The sequence below is a fragment of the Gossypium hirsutum genome, chromosome D01, assembly GCF_007990345.1.
Source record: "Gossypium hirsutum isolate 1008001.06 chromosome D01, Gossypium_hirsutum_v2.1, whole genome shotgun sequence".
Lineage (NCBI taxonomy): Eukaryota > Viridiplantae > Streptophyta > Magnoliopsida > Malvales > Malvaceae > Gossypium > Gossypium hirsutum.
In genome coordinates this window covers 26,262,375-26,285,336 of record NC_053437.1, presented here as the reverse complement: position 1 = coordinate 26,285,336, position 22,962 = coordinate 26,262,375, and the positions used below count along the sequence as shown (strand labels likewise).

Genomic DNA, 22,962 nt, shown 5'->3' with positions numbered 1-22,962 from the left:
TATGGTTAATATAGTCAATTTGATGCATGTTTAGAAATAACAAAAGTTGGTATATGTTGTATCGATCTCAATATGGCCAAGACATGGTATGTTTTGGAAAAGTCTTGAATAGATGTGCATGATTGAAATATGGTATGCCTAATATGATAAGGTTGGTATGTGTCAATTGTGTTAGGTATTGGTATGGAAACAAGTCAGTTGGTAAATGGTATAAATGTGGTCAAATGTAGTGAGATTATTTTTTATATAGCATGGAAATAGTATGGAGATTAATTAGATATGTATGGTTAAGGTTTGAACAAATATGATCATGAATTTATATATAAGTTTATGCTTTATGATTGAGATGCCTTTTGGCATATTGGTTGTATGAACATTTGGTATGGAGATTAGTCATTCTTTGCATAATTTCAGTATGTTTAAAGGCCTTGTATACATGTGTAACATCTTGAATTTTGGGCCTAGAAGAAATAGGTTTTGAACAAGGGAACAGTTAGGAGATTGCACATAAATATTTAGTTGTGCAAGAAAGTGACATAAATGAATGTCTACTTCAATGGTTAAGTGATTTAGGAGTGTTTGGAAGTGTTTGAAAAGTCAGGGGTTCAAGTCCTAGCTTTTGTAAAATTTTTAGTTTTGCTCTTAAATGAATCTGGACACTGACATATAGGCCTTATAAATAATAGTGTTTGCTTTATGACACAAAAAAAGCTTGTGGTCTAGTGGCAAGGTGGTGTGTTGTGTAACTATGAAGTTTGAGGTTCAAGTCCAAGGTTGTGCAATGGAGTATTTATTTTGCTGCTTGAGCTATGTAGGTAGTGGAGTTGGATTGAAATATTGCTAAATGGAATTTGAACTGGTCAATTCTCCCAATCCCCTGTTGATTTTCCTTTCTCTTTTCCTCTCTTTCGTCTTTGGCACTTTCCAGTTCGGTGTGACTCGATTACTGTTGGTGTTCTTGGTGTGTGTTCTGGTAAGTTTAGTTAACGTGATTGAAATTTAGGTTCTGGTAATCGTTACTAAAGGCGTTGTCTTGTATTAGGAGAAGATTAAGTGACTATAGTTCTTGCCTAGAGTCGTCGTATGTGGAATCGCCAATGTTTAGTCAAAGGTAAGGACTTTTGTTGTTGTTAAAGGTTGCTCGTCTAGCTGGGGTTGCGAATAGTTGTTAATTAAGTGACTGATTGGAGTTTTAATTGATCAAATTTAGGTTCTGCTGGTCTTGGGAGTGTTTTGGCATCAAACCACATTAGGTGTGTAACAGCACTCTATAAACGATATCGGTGAAATGCCGAGAAGTATGTGTAATCACACCCCTTTAACTGCATATTGGTAAAAACTGAAAAGCCGAAAATGACGGCGTTCAAGGCCACATGAGCGTACGAACGCTCATAGGGTAATTCTAGCCCACGAAACATGGTGCTTGACTGTAGAGGCCGCCATGAGCATTCTCATGGACTTGGGCCGAAATGGGCCACGTTGGGCCGAAATGGGCTATGTGGGCCCCACACGGATAAATCCATGAATTGTGACAAATACTAGACTGGGCTATATAAATCTCATAGCCATGGCAGAATCTGGGCTAAATGGGTCGCACGAGAGTGTGGGCCCACTTGGGCCGAGTAATAGACCTTGGGCCCATTTACACTGTTATGACCATTTAGGTTACCTGAGTCACTCGAGGCGACTGCGGACCTTTCAAGAGGTCAATATCTGCACCGAGACCCCAAAATAGGTAAAATGACCAAAATACCTTCGAAGGGTAAAATGAATGAAATACCCTTAAAGGGTAAAATGACTGAAATACCCCCATAGGGTAAAATGATTGAAATACCCCCATAGGGTAAAATTACTAAAATACCCCAATAGGATAAAATGACTGAAATACCCCCATAGGATAAAATGATCAAATTACCCTCGAAGGGTAAAATGACTGAATTACCCCCAAAGGGTAAAACGATCGAATTACCCCCAAAGGGTAAAACGACCGAATTACCCTCAAAGGGTAAAATTATCGAAATACCCTCGAAAGGTAAAATTATCGAAATACCCTCGAAGGGTAAAATGATTGAAATACCCCCGAAAGGTAAAATGATCTAAATACTCTCATAGGATAAAATGACCGAAATACCCCCGAAGGGAAAAATGATCGAAATACCCCTATAGGGTAAAATGATCGAAATACCCCCATAGGGTAATGTTATACCCCTAGGAGATAAAATGACTGTTATGACCTTATATTATGTATGATTGTTTTGCTCTATGATATGTATGACTATGATTGAGCCTGACATTTTACATACACGTATGATATTATGTCATGACATGTTGCGTGGGGTTGGGTTGTTATATTTGGAGGAAGTGTACTGTACTGTTAAGGTGGCACGGGTCGCCCAAGACGACTGTGGACCTACTGATGGCTTTGCCATATATACTGTTACTGGAAGCTTTGTTGTGATACTGATACTGGCAGCTCTGCTGCGATATTGGTGTACTGGTTGGGTGGGTCGATTTTATCCCCACATGGTGTGTTGGTGGTACGGAGTGGTGTGTTGGCTGGATTGGGATGGGTTGCATTATTGCACTGCACTGTTACTGTATTGGGCTAAGGCCCATATTGATTCTGTATTGGGCTAAGGCCCACACTGTTACTGTATTGGGCTAAGGCCCACACTAATTTTGTATTGGGCTAAGGCCCACACTGTACTGTCACTGAATAGGGCTCAGGCCCAGACTTTTACTGTATGCTGTTTACTGAATAACTGATAGGGGATTACACACTGATTTTTCGTAAACTCACCCTTTCTTTTATTTACTTACAGGAAATCCTCGACCATAGGCGATTTTGGTGCTGTGAGGGACTCGGAGGTGGCTATATACTACAGTTGTTTATTACTAGTTTTTATTTAAATTTAAATTTTGTGTTGGGTTTGTTCATGTAGTAAGGGCCTTTTAAGTTTGTTTAAGTTTTTAATTGGGATTTTGCTTATTTACTTTAAATTGATAGTTTAGGGAAGACGAATTTTCAAAATAATAACTGTTTTCAAAGTCACAAACTTTAAACGATTGGAGTTTTCAAATGCTTCTGCGTTTTAAAAAAAATTATTATAACAGTAGCAGATAATAAGGCAAACATTTTAACTAGATAATTGTTAAATAATACTAAAGAGGTTTTAAGCTTAGAAATATTTTTTTCCATCAAGATATATTTGCAAATGACACCTCAATGTGACACGCCAGATTCAGCCATAACGTCTAGGCTGAGTTTGGGGTGTTACAACATGTACAAATTTCTTGTAGGTTTATGCTTGAAAGGGTGAAAGAAATGGCTTGGAAGCGGTCATTTTCTTGTCCACACGGCCTAAGACACAAACGTGTGTCTCAGCCGTGTGTGACACACGGCCAAGTGACACGATCGTGTGTCCCTTGTAGTTTTTAAGGGGTTACAAGTCAGGCTATTACATGGCCTAGCACACGGCCTGACCATACGGCCGTGTGACCCCTGCAGTTTTGAAATTTTTCTATGTTTTCCAAAAAATTTCTGAGTTTCTGATTTTGTCCCGACTTGTTTCTAATGCGTATTTAGGGCCTTGAGGGCTCGTAGAAGGGACAGTTTATATAATTTTGATTGGTTTTATTATGAATATTGATATGTTCTGAAACGTTTGAAATTTTTGTTTGTTTGATCTGTAAACCCTGGTAATGCTCTGTAACCCTATTTTAGTGACGGATACGGGTTAGAGGTGTTACATGTATTTCAAATAGGGAATAAACAATGCAGTTGTAAGCTACAGGAAGAATGAGGCAGATATCTCATTGGCAAAATCTAATAATGGCCAAGAATGACTAGGGAATTGAAATTTCTCATTTAGATTTCATTCCTTAAAAGTTCCGAATTATGTTAAATATTTGTTATACAGATTCTCATTAAGTTTCATTGAACTTACCAATGGTCTACTTAATTTGCAGGATAAAGTTTTTTACCTGAGAAAATGAGTGGAGGGTCGAGCAAGACTTTGTGACATTAGGGACTAAATTGAATAAAGTCAAAATTGTCATAAAATTATGCTATAGATAGGAAGTATAAGGTCTCTAATGAAAGAATGTGAAATCAGATTTTGATCCGATGTTAGATATTGAAAACTATGAGTATCTCGGATATAGGGATTAATTTGAATAAAATAAAAAATATGTTGATATTGTGTTTTAATGTGATTTGAGTGTGAACTGATATAAACTATGATGTGTGATTATGATGTGTATTGATTCATTGGTTACCCTATTAACTGCCTCGCGTAAAGTCGAGCTTAATTGGCATGCTACATGGTCATCGATATAGTGATTTAAAACCATCGTTGTCGGGCTACTCGAGATGGTAGAAATTGCAAATAGTAAAAGCCATCGTTGTCGGGCCACCCGAGATGGTAGAATATGCAAATAGCCACCTGGGATAGTAAAAGATGCAAATAGTGAAAGTCATCATTGTCAGGCCACTAAGGATGGTAGAATATTCAAATTCTAAAAGTCATCGTTGTCGTGTAGCCCGAGATGACAAAGTAAAATAAGGACTATGAAATATTGATGAGATTGGTATAACATGTTTACACATTGATAAAATGTAATTTTTTATTGAAAGAATAGTAATATGTGCATATGGATTGTAAAATGGGGTTGTGCATTAATTTGGTATATAAAACTTGAATAGGTGAATTGAAATGGTTGATAATCGATCATGTATTGATTGTATCCTTAACATGTTAATGCTTTGTATTATTGACTTGAATCATGAAAATACCACTGAGCATTATCGTTCAGCGTACGATTTATTTATTTTGTGCAGATTCTCATAGATTTTGAAGTTTCCAAAAGTAAAGCAGCATCTAAATCGTAGCACTCGACTTAGCAATGTTTGTATAGTTCCTTATGTTTTCAATATATGGCATGTACTTAAGTTTTGAGTCGGCTTTGTATCGTGTATGACCATTTTGATTATTTGGATTGTAAATGTGGAATTGAGTATAAGTAAATGGTATTGCATATGGTTTGTTAAAGTATGTATGTGAATGATAGAAGGCTAAAACGGTTGAAATAATGCAATTGGTTATTTGTTTTACGTGTTGTAAATTGGTACTCAATGGATTTTGTGCAAATAGTAGGTGACGTTGCGACAACAGACCTACAACATCGCGATGTGAAATTAATAGAGTGGCGTCGCAACCACAAACCTCTGATGTCACGATGTCACTCACTATTTTGTCAAAGTCACGACATGGTACCCTCAACATCGCGATGTCAATCCAATAGTTTTAAAAATGCTACATTTTAGTCCGCAAAAGACCTTGAGCTATTGGATAAGATTTCGTAAGCTCGTTTAAATCCATAATTTGACTAAATATCATATTATAATTAAGTATTAGCCCTAATGAACTGCGTAAGCTATTTATTTGATATAAAAGAAAGTTGTAGTTGCCCAGGCAACAAATGTGGTATGTCATAGCTCATACTCGGTGATCGAGTTGGGTATAGGGTGTTACAAGTCCAATGAGAGAGGTCTTCAAGCAAAAACATATGCTTGAGTTCTTGGATGAGAGGTTTAAAAAGTGTCAAAGAGGTAGGCACTTAGAACAGACAGGTGGAGATAATGAATCATTCTAACTGCAATAGATGGCATAAGATCAACTTTTCAAAGATGAGTTCATTCATTAATTTCCAAATGATCCAGAGAGTGCATGCCACAGTGGTGTAAAATCTCCTTGAGTTCATTAATTGATTTCCAGATGATCTAGAGTGTACTGATGTTATTTGATTGGAGCCAATGGAAAAGCCAATTAGATAAGGAAAAAACATGGGGGGAACCAAAGCGGAGAGCAAGAGAAGAACCAAACCAAACCAAACAGACTTGGCAAAATTTTAATAAAGGAAGAGGTGGTCAGCAGTTTCTCTATTGGTCTTATAGAAAGAACATAGATTGTCATTGAAAGATAGTCTTCTCGAGAGAATATCTTTAGTTGAAAGACAATTATTGCAAATTATTCATGAGAAAATAATAATTTTGTAAGAAAGTTTGAGTCGCCAAAGGTTGGTCTAAGCCTTATGTGGAACCAATTGAGTACAAGAATTTGGGTCCGACCGATGATGAAAGGCATACACATTCTTTATAGAAAAAAGTCCATTGTAATCGAATTTCTAGACTAGGGTCGATTAAATTTAAAGATTTCTTTTGGTCCTAGTAATTAACATGAGGGTAGAGGCATGACTGAACTTCAATACCCGACATAGATGGTTTGATAGTGTACACGAGGGGGAATCCATGTTTGTGCTAATCCAACAGCTTTTGTTATCCCAAATTTGAACATTTGTTCCTTGTATGTAGATATCCTCCCATTGAGAATACCTTTCTAAGCTTAGGAATCTATAAGCTTGGGCTTGATGGATTCGAAGGGGTGATGATTGCAATATTTGGATAATAAGGCTCTTGTGAAAAGATAGTTTTGATTTGTCATGATGCACCAAGCATTTTTTTGAAATGAGGTTTCATTGAAAAAAGAGCATAAATTTAGTCCCAGCCATAGGGCTGAAATTTTCTATCAGTGTCGTGACCCCATCAAAAGGCACGAATGGCTTTTTCAATGTTATCACAAACGTAGTTTGGGGCCTTGAAAACATATAGGGGTAAAGGAGAGCGAACTCAAGGTAGATTTTCTGAGAATGAGTATCTCACCTGACGAGAGACACTTAAACTTTCACGAAGTGAGTTTGTTGTTCACCTTGAAAATTCTTTTTTCCTATGTCGTTTCCCTAATTCCAAACCTAGATATTTCTTGGGTTGATATTTTTTAGCTTGTGGTCTAGTAAAAGGACTGAGAAAGAGCTCCGATTTATAAAAATTAATTTGAAGTCCTGATAAGAAGCAGAACTTTTAGAGCAAAGTCTCAGATCTGCAAGCTTGTACGGAGGAAATATAAAAAATGTAGCAATCATCGACAAAAGGAAAATGATTAATAGGGGCATTCCTAAAAATTTTGATTCCTCGTATGAATCCATTTGTTTCAATTTTTTGAAACATAAGAAAGAGAATGCTCATGCATAAAACAAAGAGATAAAGTGAAAGATCTTTTTACGCAAACCTCTCATCAAGTTAAAGCTTTTATAAAAGAGCCATTGATCATAACGTGATAAACGACCGTGAAGGAATTGTTTGACATCTTCAAGAGTTGATTGGAGTTTTCATCCTGCCTTATATTTTGAGCAAATACATAAAATTGATTAATAAAATTTTATTATAAGGCGTTATAATATTCATCATATTTAAACAATTTACGTGCATATTTAGATAAAAATAAAGATCATATGTTTTTTTCTATTGATATTAAGATTAAAGTTCTCTTATTATATTTATTTACAATTTAAATTTTAAATTAATACAATACAAGAAAAACAATTTAATTATATTCTATAGAAAATATTAAATTAATTTACCGTATTATGTATTTTTATAATTTTTTGTACAATTAAACCTAGTCTATATATAGATATCGAATGTGTTCGGGGAAGACTTTCAAGGTCTGGCAAACTAATAGTTGGTAGCAAGAAACCATTAGCTGTTGCATTAAGCAAATTTGAAAGTTAAATGTTTAAATAATAATTTTGGACCAAATACATTTTAACTCCAAATGCAATACATAAACTATTGTTACATTTCTGCATATCAGACATTTTTCAGTTAGCCGGGCAAGCAACTGTCATGGCTACAAGGTACCAAACATGCAATGCTCCTTCAAGACTGTTCTAAGCATAGGAGTGATGTCTATGACGATCTTTCTCCCTTGAAGAATACGATGAGCCACGATAATCACGATCTGGGAAAAGAGAAACAGTTTCAGATCACGAACTAATCTATAACAAAGAAATTAGTGATTGAAAACTTCGTGGAAAGCTAAAATCATACCGCGTGATGAGTGGTGCCTTGATTTTTCAGAATGCCCCCCTGCTACAAAATCTTAGTGGTTAGTAAATAGGTATACGAGAGATGGTAATCAAAATCAGAAATATTTAATCCATTCCCGTAATGAGAATAAATGGAACAACCTGAATCCTTTGTTCTATCCTTTGATCGATGACCTCGATCCTTGACTTTATCTCTGTCCCTTTCGGTCTCATCTCGCTCTCTTTCCCGGTCGGAATCTCTGCCCCTGTCACGATCCCGGGCCTTTGCTCTCTCCCTGTCTCTTTCTCTGTCCCTCTCCCTTTCCCTGTCCCTGTCCTTGCTCTTTTCTCCGCTTGATTCTGTCTTGTGCTCAGACTTGGATTTATGCCTCGGTTCTTCTCTTGCATCACTGTCTGTGGTAGGCATGCTCTTCGATTCATCATCACTCTGCTTGGATTCTTTCAGCTTGTCACGAGCCATCTTAATCTTAGCTTCATTAGCTCCCTCAGTTTCTACATCAGCTACTGCTACAGTGGTGTTGGAAACATTGGCATTATTATTAGCTGGCGGGCTAAGCGGAACTTCCTGCAAAACGGTGAGAAAATTTCAATTCCACCTTTGATTAGATTAATCTAAAGAGCTCATATATGTTGAATTTAGCTTAGTTATATAAAAAGGGAAATTCAGGAATTCCTCAATGCTATCCCCCTTGCTCTTTCATGCCATAGGTGCAGTTAAGAGAAGAGATTATGTGCTTGGATATTTAATATAAATATTTTAGCGGCACATCCAGCCAGTGAAACTTCAAAAAGAATAGAAGGTGAGAAACTAAAAGTCGGATTCACCTTTGGAGGTTGCTGAGATTGTGAATCAGCAGATCTGGTGGAAAATGTGAATGGTTTTCCATCTTTGCATACAGGAATGTATTGAGCCTTGGGAAGGCTGTACAAACGAGCCAGAACCCTACAAACCTCATCAATCCCAGATTTATCTGCATCAAAAGCCTTCCACCATGGTGGGTTCTCAGGAAGGGGGACTTGGAACCTGCGAGCAGCAGCATATACAACTCCACATGCCACAACTTCACTCTTGAATCGAACGCACAAGGTTGTACGTAAGCTACTCCAAAGAGAGTTGATGAACATCAGCACAGAAAATAGTACAAGTTCCTTCCACCAAGAGAAAGAATAACATATGCTAGTGGTTCAATGAACAGGACATTGACAACACAAACTAAAATTTAGATGCGGTAGAACTTCCATGTAAATGCATGGAATCCAAAAACAAACACTAGCAGTGGCCTTTCTAAGGCAGTTCATACATAATGTCATCCAAATATGGAACTAGAAATATCAACTCATACAAGAACATTTATCTGCAGAAACTTCAGAACATTACAGCTCAAGGGAGATAAAAAAAGCATTAGAAAAGATTATCTGCAACCATAATTTCAAAGCAATCATAATTTAGCTACACCATCCATGTCTATTTCTATGTCAATAGTTGGCATGAACCTCCAGGGATCCAAAAAACAAACGTTAAACACTTAGGGTATGCTTGGTTGGGTGGAAAAGTGGAGGGATGGGAGGAGGGAGTGGAAAAATAAAAAAATTTGAAGTGTGCTTGGTTGGGAAGAAAAGTAAGAGGAAAGAAAATAGGAGAAATGATTAATTTCCTCCATCCTAATGCATAAAAATCAATCATTCCAGATTTAAATGATAAAAGTAGAGAAAATGAGAGAGAGGTTTATGTTAGTTCAAAATTATGCATTTTTCAAATGTTTTATTTTCTTTCCTTCCATTTTTCAACTCTACCAAGCAATGGATGAAAAGAAAATTACTTTTTCTTTCCATTTTTCCATCTTTCATACCAAGCACATCTATGGAAAGAAAAATTATGTTTTCCATCCATCTAGTTTTCTACCCTTCAATTTTCCATCCTTCCAATTTTCTTTTCACTCTACTAAGCAAAGCCTTAGCCTTGAAGCAAAGGCTCTAACTCCTTTGACCAGCATCATGTCATTCTTACCAACAAGTTACAAAAAGTGTTGCATTCTCATGTAATAACTGTTCTTGTGTCTCACGACTACTCCATATGCATATTATCATTCCCACCATTGTTACACTATCTTCCTTCCACTCACCCTCTCTCTAGTTCTTCTTAACCACATGTAGCACTTTTAATCAGTTTTAAAAAGGTATATGCATAATGACCCTCATAGTTTTCTTGAGAAGAAAAGCCAGAATAGAAGCTAATATCACCAAAAGTAAAGAAATTCCATCGCTAGGCTCTGTCAAAGAATGTTTTGAAGCCACAATAAATAAACCAAAACTGCAAACTATAATATTTTCCAATATGGATTCACAGAACCACGTGGAATTCAAATTTATCTTAATGAAACCTTACAACCTACATCTAATTTGTAATCAACCCTCTATTTGTTTTATGGTTTCTAAAATTTTGAATCTCTTCTAAAGAGTTGACGCACAATCCAGCAGATATTAGAAATTCCCCCTTCTAGAAATATCATTTTCCTATCTCCAATTACATATCAAGATTTCTACTTCAGAAACGTTATGCTCAATGTTAGGTTTGTCATATCAATGCCCCACTGTTATTGCATGAAATTGTTAGGTTCGTTGAAAGGACTTCAACAGAATAGTAATCCAATATCTATATCCACTGAGTTATCAATTGGGAATTGAACTTGCCATCTAACTTCAACTATAAACTGGTCATAATAGCAGAACCTTTTTGGTTTGCTTATGAACCTAAGTGTATAGAATTAATACTAAGAACAGTAATTACTATTAATTACCTAGAATAACTAAATGAGCAAATAAAACATGCACAAACAAGATGAACATTGTGAATAAAGGATGCTTCTGTTGTAAAAGTACCTATCATTTGCTAGATTCCATGCTTCCTGCCTCAACTCAGGAGGTGTTTCAAGGGTAGCAAGATAGTTAGATATGAACTTATGGGGATGTTCAACATGACAAACAAAACCCATCTCTTTCAGTATGTGCCTTTCGGTTCTGCTCAATTCTGCTTTCAAGTCTGAAAATTTCTGCAAATAACGAACAGGATGTTAGAAACAGCCACTAGGAATAAAGCCTAGACGACCTGCTTTAAAAAGGAAGTGCTGAATTTGTTAAAATATATGAACTAATCGATCTCACCTTTGAATATAGATCCAAATGCTCTATTGGTAAGTTCTCTCTTCTACATTCCATTCTGTGGAAAACTATGATTACTTGCCTTGCTCTCCGAGGACTTTCCTCTAATTTTGATGCAAGCCACAAAGAGCTAGCTGCAACTATCTACAAAGAAATTAAAATGTCAAACAAGGATAGATTTTTGCAATCTTGAAGAAATTTGGCACGGAAATCAGTAGGAAACACCCACTACAACTCAAATGTACCACAACTAATTGATCCTACACAAAAACAAAATCATAGGTAATTAACACTAATTCTTCTCTTCCTCCCAATTTAATAAGTTATCAACAGCCAAAGAAAAGAAGAAAAGAGATTAACCTTGACATCAAAGCGGGCAAATGACTTCTTGCAATAAAAACGATGGAAAAGAACCTGGCCAGTAGCCATGACAGCTTGAGGCCTGTATGTACAAAATTAAAGAAACATAAAGCAATCAGAAAATTCCTTATAACATATGATTTATAGAACTAAAATTGACCACAAAAAAGTAAAGAAATAGTTACAATTTAAGTAATATTCCACTTTCTTGGATGAGATCACAGCCATAGATTCTTAGTGTAGTTTCAGTTGCTCCATCTATGCCATCTTTACTTGAAGGTGAGTTCTTTAGCTGCTCATCCGTTAAATAGAAGTTGTCAATCGCCGTATAGATCATTATTTCCTTAACAAACTTCAATTAACTGTCACAAACGAAAAAAGAAAAAAAAAAGGTCAAATTTCTGCAGCCTGAGGGTTTCAAATAGCGGAGGCAGCGGTGTGGGCTACGGTGTGAACAAATTTCACACCAATAGCACTGAGGAACCGCGGCCGCAAATAGCAGTGCAACGGAAAATAGAGGCGAAAACGGTCCGCTGCTGCAGCAACCGATTACTTTAAATTAATTTGGCCTTCTCAACAGAGTAAACAAAATCTTGTAACTTAAGTGGAAACCAAATCTTCAAATTAAATTTAGGGTTTCAAAAACTACCTTAATTTCCTGGTCCGTCGGAAGCTGGAATAGAAGGCTTGCGTCCTAAACTGGAGGAGGACACGGAGGCGGTGGCGGAGGGAATGTGTGAAGAGAGATGAAAGCGGGTCGGGAATTTTTGAACAAAACTTTATAAATACTTTTTGAGATATATAATTTTATTACAACTCAAAAGCCTTTATTTAAATAATGCTTGATTCAGAGTTTTTTAAATTCATCCCAAATTTTAAAATATTTTAATTATATCTTCAACTATGGAAGATATATCAATTAGATTCTTTTATTATTAAAATTATTAATTAACATGTCAAATCTTATATGGTATAATTTAAAATGAATTTTTTTAAATGAAACATTGTCACATAATTTTTAAAATTAAAAAAAAATCAACGATACAACTTTTGTAATAGTTTTGAAAACCTTGAAATCAAGATTTTTACTACATCTATTTTTACTATATACTTTTAAAATTTTCATTTTAAATTATGTCATATAAGATCAGACGTGCCAGTTAACGGATAAATTAATAATTCTAATAATGAAAATATCTCATTGATATAGTCTCAATAGTTTAAAGATATAATTGAAATGTTTTCAACTTTAGAGATTAATTTAAAATGAAAATCGTAAATTAACTCTTTATTTCACCATTTGTTAATGAAATATAATTCACATTGTACCTAATATTTTTTACTCTCTCTTTTTTTTTTTTAACTTTTCCGTCCATATAGATTTTGGTCTAATTCTTAATGCCATTAAAAAGAATAAGTGATAGTTTTGCCCAAAAAACATATCACATGACGTTTTTATCAAATATATATAAATTAAAAAAATTAAAATAAAATATATAAAAATTCATAATATATAATCTAAATGTATAAAAGAAATTATGTTAATTCTATTTAAAAGAAAGAACATGTTATTATTGTTGCGTGCCTTACATCAACCTTACATCAACAATTATTACATTAATTTTTATATTAAACAAATTCGTCCACTTAAGAAAATCAGAACAATTTAATCACTATTAATTTTGAAAGTAAGCAACTAACACTAGTTAATCACAATAATTAATGTTTTTTGTCAATTGTACATAATTTTGATGGATATAATAACAAATTAAGCTCCATATTTACATATTTTATCAATTTTATCCTAGTTCTAAAAAAATCTAAAAAAATTCAAAAAGAATAAATAAATAAAAAATTTAGCTTCAAATATATATAAACAATTAGACAGAATGTGTAAACTTTGAGGACTAAATTTGTTATTATACAAATCAAAATATATAAAATTGACGAAAAACATTAATATTGTGATTAATTATCCTTTGATGCTCACTTTTGAGATTGACAAGAATTAAATTGCTTCTATTTTTTGAGAAAAATTAATTACCTCAATATCGAAATTGAAAAGGACCGAAGAGGACTTTTACCATATTGTGTAAAAACACCCCTTTAGTCCACTCAATTTCTTTCACCCCATTTAAAGATTTAAAAAATGCTATCAATTTAAAACAAATATATTCTTTTTTCAATATACATATTAAAATTGGTTTTCTTAATTATTTTGGTTCAAATTCTTTTTTACTGTCTCTCACCTCATTTAAAAATTTAAAAAATTCTAACAAGTCAAAATATATATACAAATTAAAAATTTTAAGTTAATAACTCATTTCATTACCATACCCCATTTACCTAACACTATCATATGTCAATTGTCCTACTTGCCTAGCATTACCACGCACCTAGAGGTGTTTATAGGTGAGGCGTGAGCCGCACCTATACATGATATTAATATCATATGTAGTTTCCCAAACTTGATAAAACCTAAAATAAGAGTTTCGAATTTTGATCAAATCTACTCATATTTGTAAATGGCCAACTCAAACCCATTTAGATTTGTCCATATTATTTTTTTATATTTTTAGATTATAATTATTTTTATTTAGTATTTATTATATATATTTCTTGTTATTAAAATTTTAAGCATAAACAATTTAATATATTTTTAATATTTATATTATCATATAGTATATTTAATTTTTCTTATGATATAAATTACATAATATATAAAATACATAAATAAATATACTGTAAACTTGAAATTGGGTTGGGCAACCGCCCAAGCTCAGTTTTCAAACCTAATATTTGTGTCCAAGCCCTCCCAAATTTCAAGAGGGCCTTTAAGCTTGAGTGAGTAACCCAACCCTTCAACAAGTCTACACATGCCAATCGTCCCACCTACCTAGCACTACCTCGAAAACATCGTTCTCATGTTGCTCCAACACAACCCAGGATTGTCTTGCACAACTCTATTCATTTGTGTGACGCACTGCTTTGGGTTACTACTCCACTATTTGCGCCTCTTGCACGATGATGGTCAGAGATCATCAAACCTGTTGTCTAAAACCTATGGATGTTGCTTTTGTAGCAACCCATACTCAAATTGGTCGTCCGGTCCTAGATACAATATGTTACATTCGTTGCTGAAGCAATTACAACTTCATTTTCATGTTAAATAAATAGTTTATACAAGTCATTAGGATAAATTCGGGAGACTATGTCGGTGAAGACCGCCTAAGTTGTAAGACTTAAACCGAATAGGGTTGGTAACATCATGGTGGAGTGCTACGAAGAACTTTGACAAAACTGCGGATTATCAGTCTGAGTGATAACGAGATTATAGTTAGGGCAATGACCTTATCAAGTAGTCTTTCTCACTAATAAAATCACCACCCGTGTTTTAGTGTCATTACTTAAGTAAGTACAATGGCTTGTAGGATACGTTTAAGTCACCTGACATCCTAGTAGAGGCAACGTGTCAGTAATTATGACACTTGTAAAGCCTCGTAGGATGTGATTAATTAGTGGAAGCGTGCAAGAACGAGTAATGATTAGAGATAGTCCCGATTGGAATTTAGACGTGGGTTATCTATAAATAGGATAACATGATAGTGGAGAGAAGATTTATGATTCATCTTCTCCACTAAACTTTGTTATCGTCAAAGAAACTAGGAGAGTTCTTCTTTGCTAACAAGGGTGTTAACTGTAAAAGTTTAGGAAAACTTTCATGCTAGTTATCTACTGGTAAATTCTTAAACATTCATTTAAGCTTTACCAGATAGATATAACTGATTTAAGAAAGGATTGGTAGGAATTTCTTGGAATACTGGGTAGGACAGAAACTTTTACCAAAAACTATTTGCATGTTTATAGATTCTTGAAGTTTTAGTCATTTTCGATGATTAAAGAAGTTGTTTTATTGTTTTAGCTAAAGAAATGAGAGAAGGTCCTAGTAACAAAGGGAAAGACCAGTACAGTAGACAAAGCTCTAAGTAAAGCATTCTGGTGAGTCCTCTATACCTTATGTCTGGTATTTGTGTTAATCCATTTACTCTTAAGTACTGTATAGCCAGGTAAGTGGCTTTTTCATTTGTCTCTGATGCTCATGTCTAAGAAAACCCATTCAAGACTCAATGCATGTATGGTTAAATGCAGTTAAATAGACTCGAAAAAGTTGGTATATATACAGTATAAGTACTCCTTCCATGGTACATAAGCTTCGTATCCAGATAAGTATAAAGAGGTAACGGAGGGACATTATAATAATGATAAAGAAGGTACAAGATAATATGATTTGCCTCTGATATGGCACTTTGTTGCAAACCATGATTGGTGAAAACCCGACCTTGCGGGGAAACACCTATGTGCTCATACAAGGAGAAGAGTTAAGAGGATACAGAGGTGATGTTGTAATATAGCTCAAATAAGTGGATATGAAGATACAAAAAAATTTGGTTCTTCAAGAACCTAGGATCAGAAGCTAGCACAAGGAATGGAGTACATTGAAAAAGGGTGCGTGTGGTAGCGCATATTACATGGAAACCTAAATTGTAAGCCTGTTGCCATAAATGATAGTCCGCACAAGTGGCATATTCGCGGAGAAGATATGTCCGTGACTGTCATATATGAGTTTAGGAACCAGTGTGGTTCGCCAATAGGCTGAGTTTGATTGTGGTATCATCTGACAGTTGATCTATAGACCGAATAATGTATCTGCCAACCATGGTGAACTAGTCGGATCCCTTTTTCTTAATGTCTACTAGTAATTATGGTGGGATTGTTCTTCCCAGGAACTCACTAAGTTCTTACGAACTTATCAAGTTTCTTCTTCCTTTCAAGTTCTTAGGTTAAGCGTGGTAATCGAAGGGATACAACAAAATTTGCTACCATTTGTGAGCCTTATTATTTTTGAGGTTAACATATATTTGTTAAAGGTGTTAGGTCAACTATTAGAAACCGTCATTTTAAAATTTTAATTAGTATTAAGTGTTATTTTGAACACCTCAAATGTTGAATGGAAGCCTTGACGGCATAACGTTATTTATGACTCATTGATGTAAATTTAAGCAGTTGCTAAAGATTAATCTATGCATCTTTAAATCTTTAAGTGTGGCGGGTTGTTATTTTAAATTCGCACTTTCAAATAAAAATGGTCTTAACCCAAGGGAATACCACCCTAGTAAAGGGGGTATCCACCAAAATGGATAATAGTCTTTTCTTTATAGAATGGTGGTGTAACAACCCGTTTTCAATTAAATCGGAACAGTGATTTCAGGACCACAAATCCGAGTCCGTAAGAAAAATTATTTTAAAATTATTTTATGGTCTATCGTATGATAGGAATATTGTATAAAAATTTTGTTAAGAAAATTTTACCAATTACATGTTTAATTATAAAAGGGCCAAATTGCATGAAATGTAAAAATTGAGTTCTAATAGCTATAAGTATCAAATAGCTGTAAAATTCAAAATTCGAGGTCCATATATGGCAAATAGACCACTAAGAGAAGTTAGTAGATAAGTATGATGATTCATCCATAGAAAATTAAATAAAGAAAATGACTAAATTGGAAAGAAAAAGATGAAAAGATGATAAATAATAAAATAACATAAAATATCATCATTTATCATCATCTTTCCCAAATAAAGACATGGAAACCCTAGCTATGAGAATTGAGCTTAAGCAAGCTTATTTGGCTTAATTAGGTATGAATTTTTGTCCCGTTTTTAATAATTTTCATATTTCTGAGATCATAATAGCTTAATTTAGCTATCTGGGGGATTAATTTGTAAAGTTATCAAAGTGTTAGGATTTTCTCATGGATGAATATAGTTGAATTATAAAATTTTATGGTAGAAAATGAAAGGTTGTTGATAGATAAACAACTTTTGTAAAGTGAATTTTGATGAAATTGTGATTAAGGGACCAAATTGTAAAAATGTAAAATTCATGGAAAAATTCTAAATTTTACGAAATATATGGGCTGCTATTGTTACATGTAAAAATCGGCTAGGTTTGGATTAAGGATTAAATTGCATGAATTTCATTTTCCGAGTTTAGGGACGAAATCATAATTAAATAAAAATATAAGGGTAAAATAGTAATTTTGCATAAGATGTGAATTGGATTGAATTGAATATGAATTGTATTAAATTAAGCTAAATTTACTCGTATAGATCCAGATAGACCAAATACGGAATTGGATCGAGGAAAAGAAAAAGTATCAGATTAGTAGATTACAATTCACGAACATTTATCAAGGTAAGTTCGTGTAACTAAATTGTATAATTATATGTTTGAATTGAATGTTATGTATGTGTGTTGTGTAGTTGACATGTATGAAAGTTTGTCACATATCCGACAAGGTCCGATAAATATTAAGTCCCGTTTAAATAAATGAAATTCGATGGATACAGGGTTCCCGAATTGGTTGTGGTCCTGCATGTGTTGCGGACACACCACAGCTCGAAAGAGCATCCCGATATTAGCTCTCATGAGCATCTCGATAAATGGCTCTCATGAGCTTCCCACTATATGGTTCATGCGAGCTTCCCGTTAATAGCTCTTCGGATTGGTTGTGATCCTACATGTGGACACACTGTAACTTTTATGAGCGTCCCGTTATATGGCTCTTCGTGAGCTTCCCGATTAAAGGCTCTTTGTGAGCTTCCTGATTAATGGCTCTCCGGAGCTTCCCGATATGGCTTGCTTGAACTTCTCGATATATGACTATCCGGAGCTTCCTGAATATGGCTTTTATGAGCTTCCTATTATACAGCCCGAATAAGCTTCTCGTTACATGGCTCACATGAGCTTCCCATTATATGGCTCGAGAGAGAGCTTTCCGTTTATGTGCTCGTATGAGCATTCCCGAATATGAATTAATGGATTACAGTTTTGTACACTTCAAGTGTACTACTTGTGTATCCATCGATATTTCAAATAAATTCAGCGGGCAAAGTTCCGACATGGAATAATCTGAACATGAGATGAAATGTATATGTTATATGATTATATGGTGTGGAAAACATATGTATATGAAAATTGTTACATGATGAGCTCATCCTTGTTTCTTGATATTCACATGAAGTATATGACTAACATGTCTCTTGAGGTTATATGTGTTTAGGCAATTTGCCAAATTTCTTTGGATGAATTTTGCATGCTTACTTTAAATGTAAATAAATGGTAAGTTATTTTCCCATTATACAAACTTACTAAGCATAATATGCTTACTCTGTTTTATTTTCCTCTGCTCTATAGTAATTTGGAAGCTCGTTGGGTTGGAAGCTTGGTGGAGATATCATCACATTATCCATCGGCTCATCTCGGTATATTTAATAAATCAACTTTGTTTATAATGGCATGTATAGGTTAACTTGGTCAATGTTGACATAAAAATGTTTTGGTTGTAATTAGTCATTGGAATGGCTTGTGATGGACATGTTTTGATGTGAATATAAGAGGCTATATCATGTTTGATATGTGCTTGAAATGGATGGTTGATAGAATCATATTGGTATATTAATGATTAAATTGAGTTAACATATTTGGTAAAATATGCTTATATGTGAATTTGGTAAGTTAGGTAAGTTTGTATACTTGGTTATAAGAGGTATTATATCATGCATAAGACTTGATTTTGAATAGATTTGAATGTATTGTATTGGCTTGAGAATATGTTTAAGCGTTTATGTAGGTGGATGGCAAATTTGGATGAGAAATATGGCTTAGAAAGGGCCTTATTTCATCCACACCGGAAAAGATACGGGCATGTGTCTCAGCCATGTGTGACACAAGGCCTAGCACATGGGCACGTGTTTTGGTCGTGTATCCCCTGCATCATTAAAATACAAAACAAAATGTTCAATATTTTTCACACGGCTTGGTACAGTGTGGCTTGGCCGTGTGACCCCTACACCCATTTTATGCAAATGTTTATGTTCACACGGCCTAGCACATGAGCTTGTGACTTGGCCATGTGACCCAAGTCAGAGAGTTATACGGGTAAGAACACGGGCTGGGACACGGTTGTGTGCCCTATTTCGATTGTCCACACGGCCTGAGACACGGGCATGTCTTTTGGCCGTGTGAGCCACACTGCTTGACCACACGGGTGTGTGTCCCCTGCACTTTGAAATTTTTTTTTTGAAATTTTGCAAAAAATTCTCTGAGTACCTAGTTTAGTACTGACTTGTTTCAAATGTGTATTTTGGACCTTGAGGGTTCATATAAGGGACTTTATGAATAATTTATGACATGAATGTTAAATAATATGAAATGTTTATATTTGATCTGTATATTCTAGTAATGCTCTGCTACCCTATTCCGGCGACAGATAGGGGTTAGTGGTGTTACAAGTGGAAGGTGTGTTCTTTAATTGGGTTAACCTGTGTCGCTCTATACCCGAATTTGACAATCGGGTCGGACGTGGGGTGTCACACAATATACAAAGGATATTAATGTAATCATGAATAATTTTATTAACCAGTCTGATCTAAAAAATTACAAGTGTACATAGACAAAAATACTACACTTAGGGCACCAGATCCAACAAGTGTTACATGTCAAATTCATACATTATCTTAATTGACAATTTAATATGAACATATCATACCATTCTTTCTAACAACAAGATACATTAATTTTCATTTCATTTCATACCATTTACTCATGTCATTATTCCATTTCTTTCTTGAATCTATTGATTCGTTCGTATCCATATCGACACTCAAAGCTCATTTTTAACTAGTTCGCATGATCTTTCACGTGCTATCATTTGTCTCATTTCATATATATACAAGTTATACCATTTTTATCATCATTTCATATCACATATCATTTAGCAAGTTCATGTTTTATAACCCTTATTAACCAGACATGGACTCAAGATAAATACATGGATAATCCAACCATCACACTAATTTGACACCTAGTGTCTCATCGGAATGTTCGAAGTATAAATTGCGCTCCACAGCTCATCGATATACCCAAAGTAAAGGGTGCTTCGCACCTCATCGGACATCCAAAGTATAATATGCACCATGCGCCTCATCGGTATAAACTAAAGTATATCCCATACACTAATCTTATGGCATGCCAACTATATTCGACTCTACTCGAAACAGTTAATAAGGTAACCGATGTTCCAATTACATACTATATTCATGTTCATGATCACATATATAGTTTCATATCATGCTCAATTATGTTATTCATATCTCAATTCAATTTTCGACATGTTATATCATCAAACACGAATAAATTCATGAGACAAGTGATAACCTTACTTCAATAGTTAGTTTGCAACATTCATGAATATATATGTTGAACTCGAATCATAAAAGTAAAAATCGAATTTTTGTCACTCGTCTATGACTCTCGTCTTTCTTTCCTTCCGAGATAGCCTAAAGTTTTCTTTAGCTACATTTGGTTCATTTATAAAAACAATGTTAGTTCACATCCAAATCACATTAAAATAAAAGGTCAACATATTTTGCATTTTATTCATTTTAGTCCCTATATATGGGATACTCATATTTTTCCATATCTAACATTGGATTAAATTATGATTTCACATCCTCTCATTAGGGACGTTATACTTTTTATATATAGCATAATTTTATGAAAGTTTTCAACTTATCCAATTTAGTCCCTAATGTCACAAAATTCTTCTAACAAGCTTACTTTACTTCTAACTTAGTCCTTAATATAATTCAATCTTTCTAACTACCAATCTTTTCATATTCAAGCCTAATTCATCAATTTCACTCTAATGACAACTTGTTAAATACCTAACAATTGAAGATATTGATACATAGGCTAGTTAAACCAAGTTCCCATGGTTCAAAATCTATAAAAAAAATTAAGGAAATGACTTGTGTAGCTTAGGAATTTCAATGGTCGAATGTTTGCTTAAAGGCTTGAAGTTTTCTTCCTTTTTCAATGGCATGGATGGTGAGAGAAGATGACAACTTTGTCTTCCATTCCACTAATTTGCTATTTATACTTAGGTTAATGATAGTTTAAGTTTAATTAATCATGTTTAATCCATTAGTTTAACATATATTTATTCCTTAATTACACTTATATCAATTAATGGCTACTGTCATCATTTCCCACTATCAATATCAATTAGGTACTCAAGTATTTTCTAAATTAAAACTTAATAGCTATTAGACTTTTACAATTTAGTCTTTGAGCTGAAATTAACGATTTTCTCAATTAAATTACTTAATTGTTCTTTAATATATTCTCATACTAACTCCATCATTATTCTTATTTTATCTGTACAGACTAGATTTACAAAAATGAAGTTTTGAGACTGCATTTTTTGACACTAGCAAAAGTTGAGTCCTTATAGCTTTGCTTTGCCCTTTTAGTCATTAGAGTATCCGCCAATTTTGACCAACAACCCCATGAATTTCTTCTTCTTCTTTCTTCTTCTTTAAATTTATATATAGATATTTTATATATACTTCTTACATTTTTGTATATTTCTTTCTATTTTATATATTTTTAAAATTTATATATTTGATAAAAGAACGTCATGTGACACATATTCATTATATGAAATTGGCACTTTTTTAAACGATGTTAAAAAATTAGACTAAAACCTATAACTGATGAATACTTTAGGTACCAAAATGGGAAAAAAATAATTACCAAAGTCGGAAAATGAATACAATTAAAGGGCCAAATTGTAGATTAGACCTGTAAATAATTTAGGTATATTTATTATTTAAATAATTATTATATACTAATTTTTCATTTTATATTCAATTTTGAGTAATATTTTTATTTTGTATTTATAGTGTTTTTATTAAATTTGTACTTATTATTTTATATGTAATTCAATAAAAATACTTTGTATATTATTATTATTATTTTTATTAGGGATAAAAAACATGTGGTAAATAAAAATAAAAATAAAAATTTGTTTTTAATAATGAAAACGTATAAATTTTCCTATCATAAAAATTTGAGAAATAAAATAAAAAATTCTGTATTTATATGATTCAAATCAGGGTAATAAGTTTGATATATATATATGGATTCAAATAAGTTAAAAATAATTTTTTTTTATTTATGTGTTTAAACTAGCATCAATTCAGTTAAAGTTTTTTATTTTTTAGAATAAAATTAAAAAAATCATTGTTTTTAATTTTTTTTTTAGTTTTAGAAAATATGTTTGGTGAAAACAATGCAAACAAATCATTGATTCTAATTTTCACATATTTTAAATTTTTTTAAATAATATTTTTTTCAATAATTTTCATTATGATTTTGCCTCTTTATACTAAACGAAAAATAATATGACACTTTGAAATTGTGCTTAATAGGTTTAAGCCTTGCTTAAATTTTTGTAAAGAAAATATATAAATTTAAATATATTTATTTATGAAATTATTAAAATTGATAGGAAATATTATAGTAGTTTATTTATAATTTTTGGGATTTATAAACAAAAGAATCTCAAAATCATCCCATTTTAAAATCTT

The 22,962-nt window shown here is 33.5% G+C and overlaps 1 protein-coding gene across 4 annotated transcripts; it reads right to left on the bottom strand.

Moving 5' to 3' along the window:
* Nucleotides 1-7,584: 7,584 nt before the first annotated feature.
* Nucleotides 7,585-12,294, bottom strand: LOC107922601 (cyclin-L1-1). 4 transcript variants are annotated; one of them, XM_016852702.2, is made up of 9 exons: nt 12,116-12,294; nt 11,652-11,828; nt 11,467-11,548; nt 11,110-11,250; nt 10,828-10,997; nt 8,773-9,046; nt 8,089-8,512; nt 7,949-7,990; nt 7,585-7,859 (listed from the first exon to the last, which is right to left on the bottom strand). In XM_016852702.2, the coding sequence occupies exons 2-9, from the start codon at nt 11,801-11,803 to the stop codon at nt 7,789-7,791; spliced, it is 1,356 nt and encodes a 451-aa protein (XP_016708191.1). In that variant the 5' UTR covers nt 11,804-11,828; nt 12,116-12,294; the 3' UTR covers nt 7,585-7,788. The 4 variants fall into 4 exon arrangements, with proteins under 4 accessions (XP_016708191.1, XP_016708192.1, XP_040942411.1 ...); XM_016852703.2 differs by having other exon boundaries at nt 7,949-7,987; XM_041086477.1 differs by having other exon boundaries at nt 11,652-12,002; nt 12,116-12,254.
* Between the last annotated feature and the right edge of the window lie 10,668 nt (nt 12,295-22,962).